The sequence below is a fragment of the Melospiza melodia genome, chromosome 4 (assembly GCF_035770615.1).
Source record: "Melospiza melodia melodia isolate bMelMel2 chromosome 4, bMelMel2.pri, whole genome shotgun sequence".
Lineage (NCBI taxonomy): Eukaryota > Metazoa > Chordata > Aves > Passeriformes > Passerellidae > Melospiza > Melospiza melodia.
The window spans coordinates 66,305,099-66,327,955 of record NC_086197.1 but is presented as its reverse complement, the minus strand read 5'-3'; the positions used below and the strand labels follow the sequence as shown (position 1 = coordinate 66,327,955).

Below are 22,857 nucleotides of genomic sequence, written 5' to 3'. Positions count from 1 at the left end.
ACCTTTTCTGAACATAATTTCCCTTGTGTCAGGACTTCAGTCATCATTTCTGGTCATCCTCCTGAATCCAGATGATGTCCCCTACCTGTCTGGCTGGAGGATGTCTACTCTGAAGTCTAAGAGGATAAATTACAAACCTACAGTTCCTATCTGAACAATGCTTAGCCTGACCTGTTTCTCTGCAGTCCCGTATTTCTTTCAGTCATATCTTTTTACTCACTGCTTTCTCTATGCTGACTGGAATACTTTGTCCCTCATGCTAGAAAGTTGTGTTTGATTTCACGTAACTCCAGGTTATAGCCTTCTCCACCCTTATTTCTCACAGATATGCCTTTTTTTCTGTTTGGACATTATTCACACATATCTAAATCATCCTCATTTTGACTCTAGGTTCTCCCTGTCTGCCTTGCTTGGCCGTCACTTAGCTTTCCACTACAGAGATACTTAGGAAAATACTACCAAACTTACATGGTCAACTTGATGCCTGACAATGTGCCCTTTGCAGCTTCCAACTTTGCCCTTTCCCCTCAGTTCCTTCCCTTACAGAATCTTTGGACACCTTCTGCCTGCAGGGTCATCCCACCGGCACCTGCATCTGGTGTGACAGTTTGTGTATGTTGTCCACAGATGCTCGATCCTGTACTTTCCTGTTTGTGTGGAAAACAGTACTGAAGCTTATTTGTTAAATATTCTTTCCCCCAAGACAGCCTTCATAAGACCTACATTCACCATGAAGTACACAAGTGATTTCAAGCAAAAATTGTAGTTGATTTCAAAGAGTAGCAGATGTTTGTTTATTTATCTTTTGCTTAGAGTTAGAGAAAACAAGAAAAGGAAGACTAGGCTTGTAGCTGCATTCTTACTTACAGAGTAAAATTGTTTTTCTCAATTTTTCATGATTCCTGCAAAGAATCTTGCATACTCTTCTTTGCATCCTCAATAGCTCAGAAGCACTTCTGTGATTTATCATTGTACAAACTCTAGGTAGTTTGGGTTCTGAAGCTGATGGCCCTGACCTGGTACTAGCTTTAAAGTCAACATATAATGAAAAATTATTTCAAAAGAGTAGCAGTAACACCAGCCTCACATCATTGTTTCCAAATCCTGTTGGTTATGTATTACAGATGACTCCTAGTAAGTTTGCTTACTTATTACTTTCAGGGTTTCTGTGCTGGGAAAATGGGTTGCAAAAGAGACTGTGGGTATCATGACCTCATCATTCATATTCAAAAGAAGATCAGCAAGATTACCAAAGTGCATTACTTTGTAAAATTATAACCCCGGGAAGTAATAAGATTCAATTACATTTTTTTGGCAAAGTTCTTTTTAAGAAAGTATCTATCTCATGGCTGTAGTTTATTCTTTGTGTTGATCATTGGGTAACAGTTCTCATGAGGATTTTTCATCTTCTCAAACCTTGCAAGAGATAAATCCTTCTTTTCCTGTGGTCCACTTCAGTCTTTGCATATGTGCATTTTCTGAAGTGTTAACTGTTAACAGTTGTGCCTAAGAAGTCTAAATTCCTTACACAGCATCAGTGCTTTATAATGCTGGAAAACAAATGCAGACTGTGCAAGGAGCTTTCTTCCCCTTTGCTCTGCAGAAGATCTGAAGTATCACACTGAACAAAAATATTCCAATCATTGGAGCAAGTTGATGTATCCTGTGGGCTGAAGTTGTCTAAAATGCAGAGCAGCTACCTCTGCTCATTCTTGCTCAAAACCCATGGCATCTGTTGTTAATGGTGGCAAAACCAAATGGCAGATAAGCAGAGGATGCTGAAATGTGTTTGCTGATTCTCTGTATTCTCCCTTCAAAACTCAGGAGATTACTACAACAGGTTAAATTCACTCCTACAAACCACAAGCAAGAATGGAGTAATTTGTAAGTCAATACAGAGAGCTGAATTTATTTACTGTGTCAGTGTGATCTTTGTAAATGAATGATAGAGGCAGACATCACACATTTATTCTGCAAAATAATTTTAAAGCATGATTTAAGATCTTTTTAGTCTGCTTCTCATTTACTTTCTTTTCAATGCTTTTCTAAACTTTTGCCATCCTTGTTTTGAGAACATAAAAGTCCAGAGGGCTCTTATTTTCTCTTGTGCTTTTATCTCTGGTGGTAATATTACATGCTGTCCAAGGAAGGTGTAGTTAATACCATGTAGTATATTGGGGCAGAATAAGTCAAGTCATCTTATGTTTTATTTTGGAAGACATAACAAAAAACCCTCTGTCTATAATGCTGGGTGATAAAATCCCATAGGAGTAGTTGAATGGTGTGATGTTTCTGCACAGGTTTTTTCCTCATGTCAGTTTAAAAGGGTTTCCCCTGCTACAGACTCTCAAAGGAATTTACAGTTGTTCTTTTAAGTAAGTGTTTATGCTGCTCAACAATTTGGACTGTCCATCATGACTCATTTTGGAGCTTGCTCTGCCTGCCTGACTTGTATTTCTATGTGCAAGGATTTGAGATTGCCAGAAAGAATATTTCTGTGAGCAACAAGCAGAAATGATGTGTTGGACATGGACTTCACGGAGCTTTCAGTGTTTTTAGAAAGGGAAGTGTTAACACTGAATAGATGACGTTAACACCACCACCAAGAAAGAAAAAAAAAAAAGAGCTCTGAAAACTGTATTGACTAAATCTTCGAACAATGCTTGAAATTCTCCTATATCCTACTCTGTTTTTGTATGGATTTTTCATAGCACAGACAGACGTTACCCGCAGTGTGATTCAGTGTCTGTTTCTAGCCACGCTCTTGCACGATTTTAACCTGATTTCACGGGAGGAGCAGAGAATGAAACACCGTAGCTCATGGTTGTCAGCAGTGAAAAATAGCCAGGAATCAGACAAACAGTTTCATTGCTGAGATTATTTCCGGGATGAAAACTCGTCCAACAGCTGTTTGCTTTGGCCACTACTCAGGTCCTTTTTTTTCCCTTAAACAGAAAAAAAAAAAAAAAAAAAAAAAAAGAGGTTTGTTTTTTTTTGAGATGTGGGCTGGTTATTTATGTAGTCAGGAAGAGGTCTCTGCTTCCAGTGTTGTGGTCTCTGAGCTGTTTTGACAGTTGGAGTACGGGGAGGTTTCCTCTCTTCTCTCTCTCCTTTTCTCCCATCCTTCACTCACTTAATGCACAGACCTGGAATGCTGTAGGAAGAAGAGAAAGCGAGTTTATGAGTTCTTTAATCCCAGACAGGCAGCTCTGTGGCAGTTACCTTCAAGAAAAGTTCACGCCCCAGAGGAGCGTTTAGTCTTACAGAGCCACTGACTCACTGAGCAGTGCGTGTGAGCGGCTGCGAGGCAGAGGGGAGAGATGAAGGAAAGATTTTGCTTCCTTGTGAAACTCGCAATATTATTGTTTTAAGACTTTTTGAAAAGATGACTGCTACTTTTGTTTAAAGCATTTGCTCTGAAATTGCTGAAGCTGGAGCCTACCAGACTGAGGTCAGGAGCATTTTCTTTGGCAGAAAGAAGATACTTTTATAGAAGCCATGCCTGTGCTTGGGGTTGCCTCCAAGCTGAGGCAGCCAGCCGTGGGGTCAAAGCCTGTGCACACTGCCCTCCCGATACCCAACCTTGGCCCCGCCGGCTCACAGAGGTACTCACCAAAGTCCTTGGAGCTTACTGGGGCAGAGAGCTCCATGCTTTCTTGTCAGCTCACGTTAAAGTCAACCTGTGATTTTGGAGAGAGGAAAACGCTTCAAGGAAAAACCCAGGAGATCGAAGATAGCAAGGTTAGTTGTAAACTTTACCTGTGGAACTCAATTATATATTAAAAAAAATTATTTGCTTTAAAAAAAAAAAACTTTGATACAAACTTTCTGCATGCAAAGCTTGGGGGTAAATGAGTAAATAGACTTTGGCTGTCATCACTGGACTCCCATAGCAGCCTTGAAAATTTGTTTTGCTCAGTGCTGCTGTCTGAACAAATATTCTGTTTTTAAATGTTAGTGTTACTCACTTCACAGATTAATTTTGATAAGCATCAGTAGAATCATAAGGAGAGAAAAATCATTCTGGCACCCAGTAAACAGAGTATTTAAAAAAAAAATCTTGGCAGCTTTATGTTATATTACGAAATTTAAAAGGAGATCTCACGCCCACACCTATTCCCACAGGGAGGCTCTTTTAAAATAAAAACATGCAATTGATTTTCTTTTCAATTTTCAAATGATCTGGCTATTCTTCTGCAGAACTGCTGAACCAGAAAAACAGCTTCTCAGTGAACAGTACTTGTGCTTTTCTCTTCTGCAAAATAGCTTCTTCCTAGCCCCTATCTAGCCCCAATTCATTGTGATTTAAAAAAAAAATATTATCTGAAGTAGGATGCCACAATATTTTTTAGACTGCTTAGGGGTTTTTTTTTGTAAGGGGATTATTTTTGAGTCCTAATTAACTTTTAGAAACACTTCTGCTTGGTTTTCAACTAGGCTTTCTGTTGTAGTTGAAAACATTTTTCATGTTTTGTACATGAGTACTGAGTCCCTTCTTGTCAGCAGCATATATTTCTGTAGATCTTCAGTCAGTACATTATGCCTGCATGTGTGGTTTACACAGCTTCAGCAAGCTGTGAGGCTACTTCCTCTTGCTTTTCTAGTACTCTTGGTTTGTGGAACTGATTACCACCCTGGAATTAAACATATATTTTTAATTGTATCTTAGTTTGAGAACACTTAAATGTCCTTAGAGTTGTTACAGTGGCAAGATGCACATGTATGTACTTGTTTTTTCTTTGTTTTTAGTTACTGGGTTAATTCCATTTTAGTGAAGAAAGTCGGTTTTGTGGTTAAAGCATAGGGTTGAGATTCTGAACATTTGGTTTCCTTTTTAAAACTTGCCACATATTTACACATGAGATTTTGGTCATGCCACTTAACTTTTCCCTTGGAGTTTTCTGTGTCACATCTCCCTGTCTCCAAGAGATGATGCACTGATGATGTCAGACATCCTATACAGAAATGTAAATAAAGGAGCAAACTGTTCGTCTCTTGATAACCACAAGTGATGAACAGCCTATTTCTAGAATGTGAGTATGACGATAATATATGTTTGAAGATAATAATTTTTCAACACAATGCAATTCCTGCTTGTTACCTATTTTTTATTAGAAAATATTCTTTGCTTGTTTTTTAATGCTGTTCCATAATGGATAGTCCATGGAAAGTAAATTAGATTAGCAAATACTGTTTTCCATGAAAAAAGCAAAACGTTATGTTGGCTACTGAGAATTGTTTCTTGTTTACTTATAGAAGTGTGGAGAAAGATACTTTATATCTTGCCTCCAGTATTTAAACCACTTGGGAGCTATTAGTAATTAGTGTGAGACCAACTGGTCTTCCAAGGCATGGAGTCCTGAACTCTGCTGAACTTCTAGCGAGTAAAATAACAGCCTGGATGGACACAAACGGTGACACCAATTTGCCATTTCATTGACAATACCTGTCATCTCAGAGACTGTTTTTCTAAAGAACAAAAAGCAAACCAACTTCCCAAAATCAACCTACCAGCCATGACATCCTTCTCTATCTATGTTCTCAGTGGAGGCTGCTGAGCAGTTTTAGAAGATGATCCATAAAGAGTAAGACCAGGCTGTGCACATGATGGTATTAGAACTTCCCCCAGCCACCTGGATTTACAGAAGTGCTGAACATTCAAAAAGTTACTAATTTCTGTAGCCTTTCTGTGTTACCCCCTTATAAGTCTGACATTCCCATTAAAGCTTAGTGGCAGCCCTTTATTCAGTTTTCTTCCTGGCCTGTTTTTTGAAAGATGCTCTTTTATTCACCTTCTAAGCAAGTTGCATGAAATCTTTCTGCAAAAAGGGTTTGGACTGTAAGGTGTATGGGTATTTATGAATATGACATTATTTTAATGCTTTTCTTACTAGTAAGCTTCAAAGGATCAGCCTAAAAGTATTAAATCTCTTTTCTTCATCAGTGGTGGAGATCCATGCCACCTGGGTAGCCTCAGAAGTATGTGTAGGTTATTCAAACAGTAGTTCTAAGCAGAGATCTATGGGAGCTGTTAGAGTTAATGTCTCTTCAGGTTTGCTGAGCAGATGCAAGTTCTGCACTACAGGTTGTGTTGTCCCAAAGCTTGACCATTTGTAAGTGCTGATTTCAACAGACCTTTTGTTAGCAAACACATTAATCCATGTGATATCTCTCTGTGACTGTTGTATGCAATGCTGTACATTGGGATTGTGTAACTATAAAAATGGTCAGATAAAGGGTTTTTCAATCAAAATGTAGTGAATACCTAGTCTGAGTTTCCAACTGAGAGTAAAATCTGACTAACATATTTCTTGTATGCTTATGTTATATATATCATTACATATAAGGCAGCACTGATTTTTGAGGGAAAAAATATGGGTCTCTATCTGCAAAAGGCAATGGAACATATGAATTCATCATCTGGTTAACTTTGGCTCTTGTCTGCTGAAAGCAGTGCCTTTTGCACTGCTTGCTTTGGTGTTTTACATTTGCTGCACTGTGGGTCCCAGGTGTTCTCATCCTGGCACTTAGATTGACACGTGTGGTCACTATGACGTATCCTGGTGCTACCTATTAAGGGCTAAGAACTCTAAAATAAATTTGGGTTATACATGTCAATGCAGTAGGTCATTGCCACACAGCTGTTTCCTCTATGAACTTCACTCTCACCTGACCTGAGTGTTTGAGAATTTTGTTGCTTGTGTTGGTGTTCTCGCAGGCCAAGGCTGGTTGGGAATACAGCAACAAACATCAGTTCTCTTTTCCCTCACTGTTTCTCTCATCTTACATGGTTTTGTAGAACTTGCACATGTAGTCTTGGTTGTTTTCTTGTTTGTGGACATAATGAAGTTTGAGGTTTAATAAAAGTGATATTGCCATGAAAACTGTGGTAGAAGTAGTTTGAGGTGATTATGTTTACCTTTTTTCTTAATTGTAATGAACTTAGTTTAGCTTACGAAAGCAAATAATCAGTTGCTAATGATTTAAATTATTCTGTGTGTAGTTTATTCAAATGCACTTTTGTTCAAGATTTTCATAATTTGTGCTTTGGTACCTATGTCTCATACAACAGGTCCATCTGCTTTCTTGCTAAACCCACTAATGTTTAGGCTGACTGCATGAACACTTTATGCTGCAAATAGTCATGCAAAATATTTGAACACAAGTATTCAGAGCACATTCTTTTTCCCTGAGTATCATATAGACAAAAGTTTATTCCTATATATGTACACAGGAACAGAATCCAGCTGCTGGATTCATGAGGTGAAATGCTGGCTGTCTTTGAAGCAGATGGAGTTTTGCTGTTCAGCTGGACCATAGAGTGTTTTTATGCAAAACCATGTCTGAAAACAGGACTGTATTTTCAAATATTTTTCTAACTGTGGATATAGTATTATTTGTATTTCTTTACCATCACTTTTATACTGCTTGCAGAATTATTCATCAGGTCATGGTAGGTTGTTTTTTTGCTTTTGAGCCACTAAACGGTAACAAAGTGAAAAAAATATCCATTGATACTGTAGAAAGGTAAATTAAGCAATGACTTAAAACTATAGGAATGAAGAAAGAATTTATTTGCAAAACCAACTTATTGGTCACTGAATCCTATCTCTGCACTATATTATTTTAAGGGTGGGTGTTGAGAGGCTGGGGCCAGGCTGTTCAGTTGTGCCTAGAAACAAGGCAAGGATCAAAGGGCACAAACTGAAGCATAGGAATTTCCATTGAATTTCAAGAAAAAAAAATCTTTACTTTGAGGATGACAGAGCACTGGAACAGGCTATACAGAGAAGTTGTGAAGTCTTCTCCTCTGGAGACATTCAAAACCTGTATAGGTGCAATCCTGTGCAACCTGCTTTAGGAGGGAGGTGGGACTACAGGGTCTCCCTTCAGTGAGTCCATAATATTGACCTGTAGCAAAATGCAGCAGTGTTTTACTTCAGGTCACCTGAAAGCATAATTGATTCAGCTGCTTGCACACATTTGATGGTGAAGTCACAAGTGTGTTGCCAGGAGTCCTCTCCGGCACAAAGCTGTGCAGCTGCTGGGAGTCAGCAACCCCTGCTCTTCTGGTCTGGCTTCCTTGGGCTGATCCTTGCAGTGCTCTGCTTTATGTTCCCAAAGTTTTCCTCCCATCATTGGACTTCCTTCTTTCAAGAACTCTGCACCATCATTTATGCTTCTAAAATATATTTTCTCTGAGACTAATCTGATATATTAATTGTAGTGTTTTGGTTGTATGACTTGGATGATAAGAGTTTAGCCTTCTTTCTGAGTTAATTAATTCCTTTACTGTTGTATTATCTTATTTCTTTTGGGGTTTTTTTTTGTTTTCAGTTTCTCTTTGTTCATGCTATCTGTCTGCTGCTGTCTGCTTTATCTGCTTCTTCTTTCCTGTTGGCAGACATCTTTACAGGCTACTGAATATGACTTATTTTTCTCTGTATCCCCTAATCAAGTCTTCCTGTCTTGCCTGCAGCATTTTTCATATCACTGTTCATTATCAGAAAGTGCTAGTCAGCCTCCCCAGCTGATCCAGTACATAAATGTAAACCTAAAACTTTGCTAGAAACTTTGCTAGATGCCTCAGTTGCAGGGGCTTGTAGTAAGGTCCTAGTAGTATGGAGTTACTGGTATCCATAGGATTAACATACAGTTGTTCGTGACCTCCGTCACAAGGGTCCAGCCCCACTAAGTTCATTAAACAATTCAATTTTTGTACAGGAAGATCTTAGGGGTGCTCTGGAAATTGACCTTCTGCAAGGCCTTCTGGAAGAAATGACAAAGAATACTGTGTGTCCACCTGGGTAAAGAGACACACTCTAGAGCACAGTAATCTGAACAATTAACCTGGGGAAGTAGTCCCCAGTAAATCAGGAGGACAGAGCAGTGCTACCTGGGGAGCATGTCCAACAGAGAATGAGGTCCAAAACACTTAGTTGTAGCAAGTGAGTGTTGTTAAAGTAATCCAAAATGAATCTCAGTGTGACAAAACCAAGCTAAATATTTTGATCTGATTAGGCAAAGGCATGTGCTGGAGCTGTTGAAGTGACTCTTAAGGTCCATTTAGTTTGGCATCTTACCATTGCATCTCAGTTTTACTCTGGGGCCTTCTAGAGTCATTCAGCCAGCCCTTTTGCAGTAGGTCATTACGATGTACGTGGAAACCTCTCATTTTTCCCTCATCAATTTTAAGTAGTTTGTCAGTGATGTGGTAAATCCTGCCTGTCACAAGACACCAAACTTACTTGGAGATCTTTTTATAAAGACAGATCTCAAGACAAACATTTTTGTTTTCCATACATGGGTGGGGCTCCTGTTCATGTCAAGGGAGTGCTGTGCACATTGGAATACCAGATGTGTGCCATAAATGACTTCCATATCTCTGTCTTTCCTCAGCTAACCCTTCCACACACTTACTTAGGTTTCATGTGACCCTTTCCCACCATTCCCCAAATCTCTCCAAAGCAAGGCATCTGTTGCAATGACACATCTCTTTGACTTTTCAATTTCTTGGATGCATTTTTGTCTAGTCTCTGAGGGCCAAGCTCCACAGAGTTTCTTGACACATTGAATCTAGGGAACATAAATAAATTAGTTTCTTTCCCCATTTTGTCATACCCTTCTTTTTCTCAGCACTAGTGCCCCGGAGGTATCTGCCTTGTGGGTTGGCAAGAAAAGAGGCTGCTCATTGTGCCGAGTGTTTCATTTACAGCACTAGAGCCAAGGCAACAGAAAGAGCAGCAGGAGCAGCCAAAAACTGCCTATCTTCTCCCCATAGTGACCACTAGTGATGGGAAGCCAGCCGTGTTTCAAAAGCATTGAACTAGCTGCCAGAAATTTCAGTCAGCACTGTGGACACCTGGGACTATGTGTGTTTAAAATTCACACAGCCCCAGTGAAGCCAGGACAGTTGGCAGGAGTTCAGATTGTCAGCAATTTCAGCTTCTTGTCTAGTGCTCAGAATTATTTCTTTATCAAAGAGATAACAGTGTCTTTAATGTGCTTTATGTATCCAGTACCATCTGTCTTCGCTATATTATAACTGATTTAAGAGCTTCGTTCTGTATGAGCTTGGACTAAATTTCACTGTTACATGTTTATTGTCTAATCATCTGTATCAAGCACATTTTCATAGAGTTGAGATAAATGCAAAGTAACACAATATCAACTCTTAAATCTTTTGCATTTGTGAACAAATTGTATTGAATGTAGGTTGAATGATGTTTCTTGCCTGTAATTTTTAATTGGGATCGTGGACAGGAGGGTATTCATCAACCTGAGCTTAAGTACTCTGCCTGAATTTCTACTGCTTTCATGTTATTTCTCTTACAAAATAGGAAGATAGAACTCAACTTACTTGATATCAGTTGGTGCTTTGTGAGTTGGTATTACACGTCATCAGAAAACAATCACACTTAAACACTTTTGTGTTGCATTTGTGCCTGGGAAGCTGCTTGGGGATTTTCTGACCAAACAACTATTTACTGAAAATCCTTTTCTCAAAAAATGGGAGTGTGTCTGCAGGATGATGCACTGTGAATGCACCAGTAGAAGCAACCCAGTAACAAACCCAGTAACATTTGCTCGGTGCAGCACTCTTGCAGTCCCCTGGGATAGGCTGTTGTTCATAACCACAAATGAAGCTAAATGGTCTCCACCTTCAGATAAAAATTATGGGCTTCTATTATACCCAGGAGGTTCTAGTTAGGCTTTAGTAAAACTTCCCAGCTGTAACAGTAGTTAAACAGAAGAACTTTGCCTGTGGAAAGTACAGTATCTCCATCACTGGAAAACCCAATGTATACACTTGCCAGTCATAGTATTATTAGCAGTGGTTCTTCATTGTGCAAAGGAATTGGTGACAACCTTGATGGTCTTGTCATTCTCTTCAGTCATTCGTTGGTTCAGCTGACTTAGGTGCATGGTAATGAAACCATGCTTCCCTGGGAACCTGAGCTGACAGCACCGTGGCCCAGGGTGATGCGCATAAGCAAGGACTGACTCTCTTTGGAGACAGATTTACTTTCCCAGAAAAAGTGCCATTGTGCAGTGAGTGTTGTTTGTGTTTCCAGGGGCGTTGCTCTGAAATATTGCTGTTCCTGTTAAGTTTCCCAAAAGCACTGATAGGGTGTTCTTGGGGCCCAGAAAGCTGGTGGCTTGCTTGGAAACACTCATTTTGCTGGCATATCAGTATTGGAGTGTCCTCATGCCTCAGGAGCCTGTGAGACAGTGGAGTGACTCTTGGGGACTAAGTTCTTTACAGCAAGGAACATGGAGGCTCTATGAACTTAAAAATCCTTAATTTAAAATCCCTTCAAGAGCACTTTAGTGAATACTTCTTCTAGTTGCATTTTATAGGGGGGTCCTAGAAGATGGAAGCATCCCAAAATACCCATCAGAGTGACGGGTGCCACTAAGATTAGGGAGTTTGGTTGCACTGAAAAGCATTTCTTCTCTCAAATAAAAATAATGTTCTTTCTGTGGATTTTTTTGTTTATTTCAACCATACCTTGATCCTATAAGTTTTTACTAGATTGATGCCGTATTATGGCAGGTAGTGTGCATGTGTGCAAAAGTCAGTCCAGCCCTGTAGAACATATGGCTCTATTACATGGACTGTGGGAGAAAGGGAAAAACATAATCCCCACAGTGCAGAGGGAAGGGAGAGATTAAAGGGAAAATAGATGATTTTCTCACACTCAGGCTGGGACTTTGTGGCAGGACTAGGAATTTCAAGTCATATATATCTCAAGTCCCGATCTCCACATCATAACCACAAGCCTATCCTTTGTCTTTTCTAAGGGATCAGTTAAGAATGAAACATCCAAATAATGAGTTATTTTTCCTGCTTGCCTCGGAAGGACAGTTTTGGCTTTGTCATCATTTTCATGTCAATAGCTAGCGTAAGTGTGGGCCCAGCTCTGAGCTGGAGGTGGAATTTTACTCCAGTAGACATATTCTCTTGATTTTGATGTATCCAACCAGCACAGACTAGCACAATTTGTTAAAGATGCAGAATGTTTTGTGCCCTTTGTGAAGCAGTATAACACTCATCAATGGTCCTGTGTGTAATGATGTTGATAGGCTGCTGACTTGTTAAAGATGATGTGGAAAATCTAAGTATTTGTGAAGCAGGCCTGTTTTGAAGAAAAATGGCTTTTTTGGGTCCTAATTTCTGCCTTTGAGTACACTGCCTAGATTCTTTGTAGCAGAAATGTGTATTTAGTAAATACTAATGGCATGAATTACAAATGAGAACTGCTAATTTTTTTGACTGAGTATTCATTCGAGTGGTCTAGGTCCACTGTCCCTTTTTGTCCAGTATACTGGACTATTCTTTGAGTCACACAGTTTTTCTTGCACTTACTCACAGGGCACGCAAAGAGCAGTTCATTTAAATCAGCTCTGTGTTTCACTCTGACCTGATTCACAGGATGTGGTCTTGGAGGAAGCCCATGCCTTAACAATAGCCTTTTGACAAGTGAGGGTGTTTGGGGATTAAGCTGGAAGAGGAGGAAGCATATATCTATTCTCAAACCTAGTAGTGGACTATTTTGTGTGAATCTTCATTTGCCCATGATGTTTTTAAGGTCACAAACCTTCCTTTTTGTTTTTACTGGCAAGAGGATGTTGGCTGAAAGATAGCATAAGTTCTTTAAAATTCAGAAAAAGAACGCAGAGTGTTTTGTCTGGTAAATGTGAAGGGATAATTCCCTCATGTAAGATGTGCAGATTTCTGATGGCTCTTGTGTATGTTCTGTGTAAACCAAGCTGAAAGAACTTGGAAAGTAAGCAAATCAAAGGGAAGCATAATTTTGAAGTGGTTAGAGCTGGATCATAATATTTCTGGATATATAAACTGAGCAGGTGCCAGCCACTAAATGTACATACTCTGCATAAAACATGAGAGAATTTGACCAAGTATAATATTAGTATTGTCCTAACCTACTTTCAGCATGACATTTGGTCTGACTTATCTTTTTAGTTATATTTTTTCCTTGTAAACCCTCCTTTCCTGCTCTGCCCTTCTGATCTTAATTCAGCAGAAAGCATTTCATCCTTCAATATATCTCTCAAAAGTTGATCAAAATATTTTGTTCAGGTGAAACTCTCCAATTGCAGCAAATTTGGAAACAAATTGGAACAAAAATAGTTGTTGAGCTCTCTCTTGTGTTTTTTATTTCAAATTATCTCTCTATGACAGTTTTAACACCTGGCTTTAACACAACATCTTGTTGATGTTGTGTTAAGCTCCAAATGATTTGGCAGTGAAAACTTCCTGTTGTGCATAGGATTTGAATTACAGGGCATGAGTAAAACCATCACAGCTTAGTAATGAGCATGGCCATGCACAGAAAGATGACTTCCTAGCAAGTGTTCTAAAGCATTTGACCACTTTCATTAATCAGGAAGGGCTGCATGGCTCATACGTGATTTAGGGGTGAGTAAGACATAAGTCAGGGTGCAGGATTTTTACTCACCGCTACAACAATGAGATTTCCTGGCAGCACATCTATGCAGTAAACAAGTTGGTTTCTTTTTTTTGGGGGGAGTATTTTTGTTTTGGTTTGGGTTTTGTTTTTCAGGTTCTTTTTTTGTAAGCTGTCTCTGTAGTGGAAATAAATAGGCATTAAATAAGAATGTGAAATAACAAATAAAAGTTCAAAAGGAGTTTAGAAATTTCCTCAGCTGAGCAGTCTGCCTGCTTTCGTCATTGCTGGCCAGCTCACTGGCCATAGACAGAATGCTGGAAGAACTGAAGGAATCTGTTTCTCATGAAGGAACAGCACAAATCTGAAAGCTTGAGAGCTACAGGTTCAGATTTTCTTTTGAAATGCTTCTGAGAGGGAGTAAGGCTGAACGGCTCACGTGAGAATTCACAATGTATTTTCATTTCTGGTTACTATCATGTACCTCCTTGAAATCAACTCATATGTGAAATGGTAATAATGAATGGGTTTTTTAGAGTGAAGTTGTTCCTTGGCTAACTATTAATTGATTATTATTTTTTAAATACCGAAGAAATAATCTGATTAGCTACTTTTCAAAGTGTTATTGAAGTTACTTTTAATTGTCATAGAAAAAAGATTTTTTTTTTTTTTAACCTAATCTGCTACTGATGTTTTCAGCTTCCTGTCTGTCAGGCTAATAATGAATCCATTCTTTTTTCCTGCCTGTAATAAGAAGACAGAAGTAGAAGATATTTTATATAAAAAATGCCTTTCTTTCTGTATAACCTTGTGATCCTGACAAAAATAAGGCGAGAATAACAGCATCTTTGCTGTTTCGTTTACCTTGCTGCAGTATCACTCTGAAAACTGGTATGGTTCTATATTATTAGCTGAAACCTAAGAAATCAGTTGCTCCACAAAGAGGCTATTGTAGTGATTGACAGTAAAGTACTCTGTTCACAGGTGATGCCATCTCCAGATGTGTGGGGGAGGTTAATTTGCAGGACTTGCACATCCAGACCTCTCCTGTGCAAGAACAAGTTTTCTCCAGCTGGGTGCTGGGAATGGGTTGGTGTTTGTGTTACCCATGAACGAGAGCAAAGCAACCCTCCCCATCTGTGACAGCTATGTCAGTCACAGCCTGAAGAGTTTTGGCTTTTAAGATAAGCTATTAGCACGAGGGAGTGGGGAATAAAAAAAACTGTGGAAATGAAAACAAGGCCTTTTCCCAGGGCCCCACCAAGTCAGAGCAGGACTTTTTCTGAGTTATTCGGCCTTATTTGTGGATGTGATACAGAGATGTAGACTACTGAGGGGAGCTGATTAGGCAAAGTTTCAGAAAAGGGAGCGTGCAAATCTCAACACACCGAGTACCAGCCTGTGGAATTGAATAGTGTCATTCAAAAAAAATTATTTAAGGTGATTTGGCAGAAGAAAAATAATATTATACAGGAGATTCAGATCAGCAAGACCTGATAACTCAGACCTCCTAAAAGCAACGGAATTATGGATGTATTTCCATCAATGGGAAATATTTTCCCTTTTCCCTGGACAGTTAATAGTCTAATTTATTTGAGTAAAGTTGCAAGATTTTATTTTGACATACTTATATAAATGCCAGCAAGGACAGAGTGATAGTAGTCCCATTTCAGTCTAAGGGACAAAACTTCACTTCCCAGTAAAAGTTTTATTTTATAAAGTCAGTATTTTCAAAAATAATTTTCACTCAGATGTATATTTGTCTTTAAAGGTCTCAGCAGCCTTTGCACAGAGTAACACAAGATTCACAACACCATTTCAATATAAAAAAGTTACTTTTTCCTAATTAATTTGAGAGAAATATTACATATATTCATCAAGCCATAAATCATTGTCATATCCAAATATTGGTCTTTTGGATGGTATAGATGAATTTTGGTTCCAGCCATATAGTAAGCTTGTATTTGTAATTTAGTCAATTTCTCATAAAATTCTGCATGGATGCAGTAGTTAACCTGAAGGTTGAGTACAGGCTTTTTACAATGTATGAATACTGCCATCATTTCAAAGCAACAAAACACTTGGGATCATTTTGGAAAAGGCTGGGATATTACTTCACATAGATCCACTATGAGGCAAAGTGTAATTTATTGATAGTTCTTGAGCTGCTTGATAAGATTAGTGTGGATTTATCACTAGCTGTGTGATTAAATATTTTTTTTTCTTTTTAATGCTGAAACACTTTAACAGAAATATTCAAGTGGAACCTTAGATACAAAAAAAAAAGAAAATTCCGAGTGCAACAGCACTCTTCTACAACTACCGTTGGTTTTCTTATTTAGACTTTAGAAATTATGATATTTCAACTAATATTTGATACAATTCCAATTGGATACTTAAGGACTCTGTAAGGCAACATTATTTTAAAGTGCTTTTTCTTTGAGATCAACCCAGTGTCTTCCTTTGAGTGCAGCTTGGGTGTTTTGCCCTTAGCAGTTCAGCTCTATAAAACAGCTATTTAACTAATATTTTTTGTGCTCATATGATTAATTTTATTCTGCTACTGCTTTTAGGATACTTTCACATGTGTTTCAGTGTGGCAAGCATTGGTTTGCCCCAGCATTTTTGGAGTAGCAGGATACAGCTTGGATATGACTCAAACTGTTAAACCAGTAATTCATGGAATAGATTAGTACTGCTTCTCTAAAGCCACCATGAGATTTGATTTTTTAGCACATAGATAATAACCATAGGCTTAGCATTTTGGCACCAGCAGTGAATCCTACATAGAGTGAAACCACTATACATATTCAGTCTATGGTTCATAGACATGGGTGTTTGTGCTCATATACAGATCCTGTTAACATTTATCCATGTATTTGCAAAAGTTTAAAGTGTATTCTATACATTTATTTCAATAAAGTGGAAGGTGGTTTAGAGATGCATATATGGATGTTACACATGTGCACATATATCTACATATACATCACATGTCATATATGTTCTCTTTTTGGTAAAGAAAGGATAGAATTACTGCTTATAGTAACGTGAAAAACATGAGATGTAGAACATACCCTTTTTCTTATCATTATTTTTTTTAATTAATTGTAGCCTTAACTGATATGTTGAATACTGAAACAGGCAAACCCAGCAGAGCACTGATTCCCTGTGCTGCTCAGCCCATGTGTGTCAGTCAGTGCACCCTGAGCACTCAGCAGCAGCTCAGCAGCCCACGCTCCCAGTGACAGCCAGGGGCTGGCAGGTGCTGTTCCACTCTGTCCCTCCACTGTTCCTCTCTCAGGCTGCATTACCCCCTCCAGTTCCTCTGGGGTGTGAATCTGCCTCTGCAATGCTGAGGAGACTGATGGAGAAATGGTAAATACATTCCTTGCCTTACTGAGTGTCCGTTTCCAAACAGATTAGATTCTCTTACCCTATATTTGAATGCTTCTGCAGCTCTCTCACCATCTTTGTGATGTCTTCTAGGAAGATGTCCATTGTTTGCTCCGTCAATTTGAGCTCTTCATTCTAGACACAGGACAAAATAGTCCTTCTGAAATTAGAACTTGCTGTGTTCTTTAAATTGGTGGGAGTTTTTCTGTTACTCAGTGGAGTAAGAACATCATCCCATTTTGTTGTGGTTAAACAATTTACCACCTCTTACATTTTCACATGGTAAGATTTTCAAGCCATGCTTTTGTGTCTCATTTTTGGGAATGTTGAGCTATGTTTGTATCCTGTGAAGTTTTATGTCAGCTGACTGGTATTTTCTGATAATCATTTAATCTGAGATATTTATTCATGGAAATCATGCACCTAAAGAGAGAGAGAGAAAAAAAGAACAACTTCTACTTCTTTCCACACTGAAAACATTCAGAATGAATTGTTTTATGACAGTTGGGCTTCTTACAGAATAAAATAAAACTCTTTCCTTTTAATATTTTTAAAAAATTCTATCTGTTTAGATGACCTATGTAATTTGGTTAATTAAAAATTCCCAAATATTTAGGTTATCCTTGTTGCTGAAATATTTGGACATTTAGATATTTCTTATAAGTGATACCCTGTTATGTTTTTGAACAAAAATTTAAGAACTATGGTTGGCATGTCACTGCCTTTAATTTCCTTGTATGGTACAGTATGCAGTTCATGTCCATTTTATGCACTGTATAGCCAACTGGAGTATGCAGAAACAGTATAAGGAAAGGGTAATCAATCTGACTGCGTGAAAACTCTGAGGAAATACTGATAAGTACAACAGCTCATAAATTCTGCAGAGAGAATTGTTCACATTCATGGCTCTAAAGATTAAAATTGAGGCTCCTTCTGCCCCACCCATAAATGACTGCTGGCAGTAGAAATGTGGTCAGTAAAAATGCACTCACAGTCTTTACTGCCAATCCATGTCAGCTTTCTCTGTATTATTCTGTGTACTCAAAGAGTCCAGTGTAATGTAGGACCATTGTCCTAAAATACTGTATTTGTTTTAGGAAATCTTTCTTTCTGAGTTCAGTTATATTAGGTCCTGATAGCTGAATGTTGCTGTTAAGTCAGGACTAAGTGTGTGTGATTAATGGTCAGTATGAATAGAATATGTGGAGCAAAGGCAATAGGCTCTTTAGGACTGCTTTTTCCTGTCTGCAAATAGCTTGGGACCAATGGAAAATATTAGGAAACTTCAAGAGAGTCCTAGCAGTTTTTTACTGCATCGTAGGTCATTGAAGTTCAGAATCAACAAAGAGTAGGGAGCACAGAACAAAAATTGATCGACGAAAATTTTTAATTCTGTCTTGTAATTTTTGTAGTTATTGAGAATTACAACCCTAATAATTATATTAGTCAGTTTAGGAATGGATGAAGGTCCTGCTGAAAACTGAGAACTCTCTACACCCACCTGAAAGGAGGCTGTAGCCAGGTGGGAGTCAGCATCTTCTCCCAGGCAGCCAGCAACAGGCCGAAATGACAGTCTCAAACTGCACCAGGGAAAGTTCAGGATGGCCATCAAGAAGTATTTCTTCACTCAGCGTGGCACTTAGTGCTGTGGTGTAGTTGGGTATGGTGATGTTTGGTCAAAGGTTGGACTCAATGATCATGGAAGTCTTTTCCAACCTGAATGATCCTGTGGTTCTATGAGGCTCCAGTCAGAGTGGAATTCACCTTACCTCATTAAAGCCAGTTAAAAGGTTGGCATCTAGTCTGAGCTCCTACTCTATCCAGATGGGAGAGATAAATACTTCTTGAGGGCAATTCCTTCATTTTTTCTGAGTTGTTTATGGAAATGTAGAATGACTCCCCCTCTGGCAGTTTGTGCATCTATTGCTTAATTAAGGAGAGATGAACCATCTAATTTAAGGTAAACACTTGATTTTCCATGTCTGAAATTAGCTGAGATAAATCTTACCTGTAGTACAGAACTTCTATTTGTGAAGTTCTTTTCCGATACTTGCTAAAATATTACCATTATTTTGACAGATTGTACAATTATGTTTCAAAGTACATTATTTAAATCTTTTGAGGCTACTTTGCAAGCTACTTTGTGGAGATATAGCCCTCATAAGGGTGATAGATCTGGGCGTGCTTTTATCAGAGGGACATCCTCTTTTTGATCCTTAAAACAGATTAGGAATATGAAGGTATGGAAAGTCCCTGAGAAGAGGTGATGAGAAGAAGTAGGCAAGCAAAAATAATATTCAAAATGAGCCATTGCATGGGAGATAGAGACATCTCTGTGAAGGAGACAGGTTTCATTTTGATATATTCTCACAGCTTTCTGCTTGATGCTGCAGAGATTGTAGAGATAATGAAATGGATCATTAACCAGAAATACTGTAATGAATCAGTTTACTGAATGTATGGCAACCCAACTGTGTGTATAAACACGAGTCTGATGTGTGCACACACAAGGAGAAATATTTAATGAGTTGGTGGGCAGTCGGCTTGCACATGTGAACGTACACGTGGGTATACTTGCAGAAATGTTTAAAGTTCTCTGCTATCTCTGCAGAATCTCATACAGATGTACACAGCACCTGCATTCATCTGCCAGCATTAGAAGCCCTCCTTCGCTTGCTGTCACAGTCTTGTGAGGAGAAGGGTGGCATTAATCTAGAAGCTACTCATATACTTAAACAGACAGAATCTGAAGACAAGTAATTCAGCCAATATAAAAATGGGATGCTCATGAATGTGTTCTCAGGCTTACAGAGTATTGCATACATCATTTTAGGAAAGTTTTTCTTGAGGATTACCACCTCCCTTGTGAATTATTTTTCTTCTTGTTAGGAGCTGAATGACATTGCTGTAACTGCTTCAGCCATTGCTTATGGGAAAGGATATCATTAAGGAATTGTGGTTTCTGCTTAACAACTTGAAATAAGCAGGAAGGCTTATAGCAAGTGACAGGGCGACGTGCAGGCTTAATCACGTTGGATGTGTGCTCGGCAAAGGGTGCTGCTCGTTGGCTGTAGTTGCTGTAATCTCTCTGGTAAATCCCTCATGAGCTGTAAGCTACTTTGCTTGGCAAACTGTCATGACGTAGAAGTGTTCGGAAAGCATCGGAACTGTCACCTGTCTAACCAGTCTGCTTATTTTCATTTTGGACATCGTGCTTGCTGTGTTCGCTAGAGGGAATGTGCAGACTGGTCTGAGTGCGCCCTGCAGGTGTGTGTTGTTCCTGACAATTTGGTTGCTGCCATTTGTATTTCAAACCAGGCAGTCCCAAGAACACACATGCAGAGCCTTATACCAGTGTAAGGAAGAGAAGACATCAGTCAAATTATGATGGTATCTTGAGAAATAGACATCAAAATGTAGCTAAATGCCTGCCATTTCAATAGTATAAACATTTGATGTGTAAGTCTTAAAGGTGTATGGGAAATGGTTATATTAAAGGGTTGACTGGCTTTTGCATCTGAGGGCTTAAGGTCTTTACAAAGCGCAGAAACTAATTTCCTTTCAAAATTTTTAAGTTGGACAATATAATATTTGAGGCTATACAGTTCACTAGATACATCTAAAATCGTTCCTCTTTATTCAAAGCACTGCTGATCATGCTGAAGTGCCTAATACCGTGTTAGTTTTCTCATGTCTCTTCCATTACGTTAGAAGTGAAAATAAAATATTAACTAAGAGAAAAGTAGTTCATCAAGTTGTTAATATTTTCATGTCCTTTGGAATCAGTTTTAAACAACAAACTTATTTTAAATTGTAGCAGGCTGAACCTAATATTTTTTACCATTTCTCTGAAAATGTTGGATTACTTGGGAAATCCAACTGAAAAACTGGTGATGTTTTTCAGTTTTGTCCACTGTGGCAGCTGTGGTACAACTACTGTACAGCACAGCTTATTCTCAAAGGACTACAGTGCTTATTGTTAAAGGGCTCCAGTTCCTGCTTTGTGTTCTTGTATTGTACCTACTTCCAGGGCATTTCTTAATAGATCTTCCAAGCTATCTTTTTAAGGCTGAGGAAGCTATATTCTTTAGCTTCATGATGATAAATTTGAGAGTGTATCAGAAAATAAATATGGCGTATTGTAGACAAAAGTTCAATTAAAAAAAACAAGTCCTTTTATCTTCTACCATCTTATGACTTTAAAACTATTGAATCTAAGCACCTAAATGACAGGATCAGTGATACTAGATGCTATACAAGTGGAATAGTGATCTAAATTCCATTTGCATTATTTGTGATGTACAAAATGTCTCATAAGTGAGGAGAGAAGGAAGCAACTCACAGATACATAAAAATTTTTATCTATGGTTATGTTAGAACATAAATGTTTAAATGTTGAACTTCTTTTGGCCCTGCTGTAGTATGCTAACTTATTTCTTGTCAAATACCTCAGCAGAAATTACTCTTTGGAAGAGGCAGTCAGAGTCCTAGAGACTTTCAGTGCCCTGGGGATGGGGTGAAAGCAGCATCTATGTTTGGGTGAAAACTGGATGAGTGAGGAGCAAGGCTCTGCTATTGCTCTGAAGACAGTGGAGCAGTGTTAGCAGTTGGATAGCTATGTAAGAGCTGTGTCTGTTTGAAAGAGCCTGAAGTTAAAGACTAGAAAATTGAACTCAACTCAAGGGAATCGAAGGAAGGATGTTCAGAGAAATGGACAAAAAAATCTTCACAGCTGTCTCTTCTGTTTGGCATGTCCTAATTGCTGTGATTGTTTTTTATGCAGTGCTTTGATGATTAGGGGAATCTTTTCTAAACAAAGTACACATTGAGCCTGATACTGCAAAGTTATCTGAAACTGTTTGTATGAAAATGGCTGCAACACAAATGCCACAGTCATTGCATTCACTTGCTTGTTCAGGCAGCCTTTGCTTTCTCATTGAAAGAGAGCTTTTTTCCTAACTCCACGGGAGGGTAGAAGCAAAGAAAGCAGAAAACTGATAATAGATTCTTCTGTCTTATTTGTCCTGTGTCTGGGTGTCACTGTGCTTAGAACTAACATGTCCTTCCCAAATTTTGCTTGCAAGGCTCAAACTCATCCCTCAAAAAGTATTTTAAGGAGGGGTGAGCAGGGAGAGAGATGGGGACCCTGAGGAGACAGGATTACCAGCTACAGAGGATTGTACACCTCAGTGCTCATCACAAATGGCTGACTCAGCCTCTGCCATGACAAGGTTCATAGACACGGTCCAGCAAGTTTTCTATGTGCACTGACTCCAGATGCATTTAGGTTCCCTCACTTTCTACATTACTACTCAGAGACCTTATGACCTTAATCCTGGAAAACGCAGGATATTTGAAATGTAGATATTTGAAAAGGAAATTACAACTTGACTCTTACCTGATTGTTTACAAGAACTGAAATTCAACAAAGGCAAACGCAGCATCCTGCACCTGGGGAAGAATAACCCCAGGGACCAGCACAGATTGAGGGCTGGCCTGCTGGAAAGCTGCTCTGCAGGGAAGCACCTGGGGATCCTGGTGCACAACAAGCTCTCCATGAGCCAGCAGTGCCCTTGTGGACGAGAAGGCCAGTGGTGTCCTGGGGTGCATTAGGAAGAGCAGATCCCTGCAGATCAAGGGAGTTGATCCTGCTCCTCTCATCAGTCCTAGTGAAGTGAGTCTGCAGTGCTGTGTCCAGTTCTGGGCTCCTCAGTGCAGGAGAGACACGGAGCTCCTAGGGCAGGTCCAGCAAAAAGCAGCAAAAGATGATGAAGGGACCGGAGCATTTCTCTTATGAAGAAAGGCTGGGAGAGCTGGGCCTGTTCAGCCTCCAGAAGAGATGGCTGGGAGGAGACCTCATCAATGTGTACAAGTAACATATTGGCAGGGATGTCAAGAGGAGGCTTCCAGGCCCTTCTCAGTGGTGCCCAGCAATGGGACAAGAGGCAATGGGCACAAACTGAAGCACTGGAAGTTCCACCTGAATATGGGGAAGAACTTCTTTACTGTGTGAGTGACTGAGCACTGGAAA

The 22,857-nt window shown here is 39.1% G+C and overlaps 1 protein-coding gene across 11 annotated transcripts in view; it reads left to right on the top strand.

The window, feature by feature from the left end:
* Window positions 1-22,857, top strand: part of NAV3 (neuron navigator 3) — a 509,384-nt gene that overhangs the window by 253,871 nt on the left and 232,656 nt on the right. For 6 of the 11 annotated variants that reach the window (XM_063154993.1, XM_063154989.1, XM_063154994.1 and 3 more), the window contains exon 1: window positions 3,053-3,741. The exons of 1 other annotated variant lie outside the window; for it this stretch is intronic. In XM_063154993.1, the coding sequence (XP_063011063.1) occupies window positions 3,499-3,741 (243 nt within the window). In that variant the 5' untranslated portion in view covers window positions 3,053-3,498. Of the gene's footprint in view, window positions 1-3,052; window positions 3,742-22,857 lie in introns of those variants that run through there. 4 more of the 11 variants (XM_063154999.1, XM_063154998.1, XM_063154992.1 and 1 more) reach the window with 1 other exon arrangement.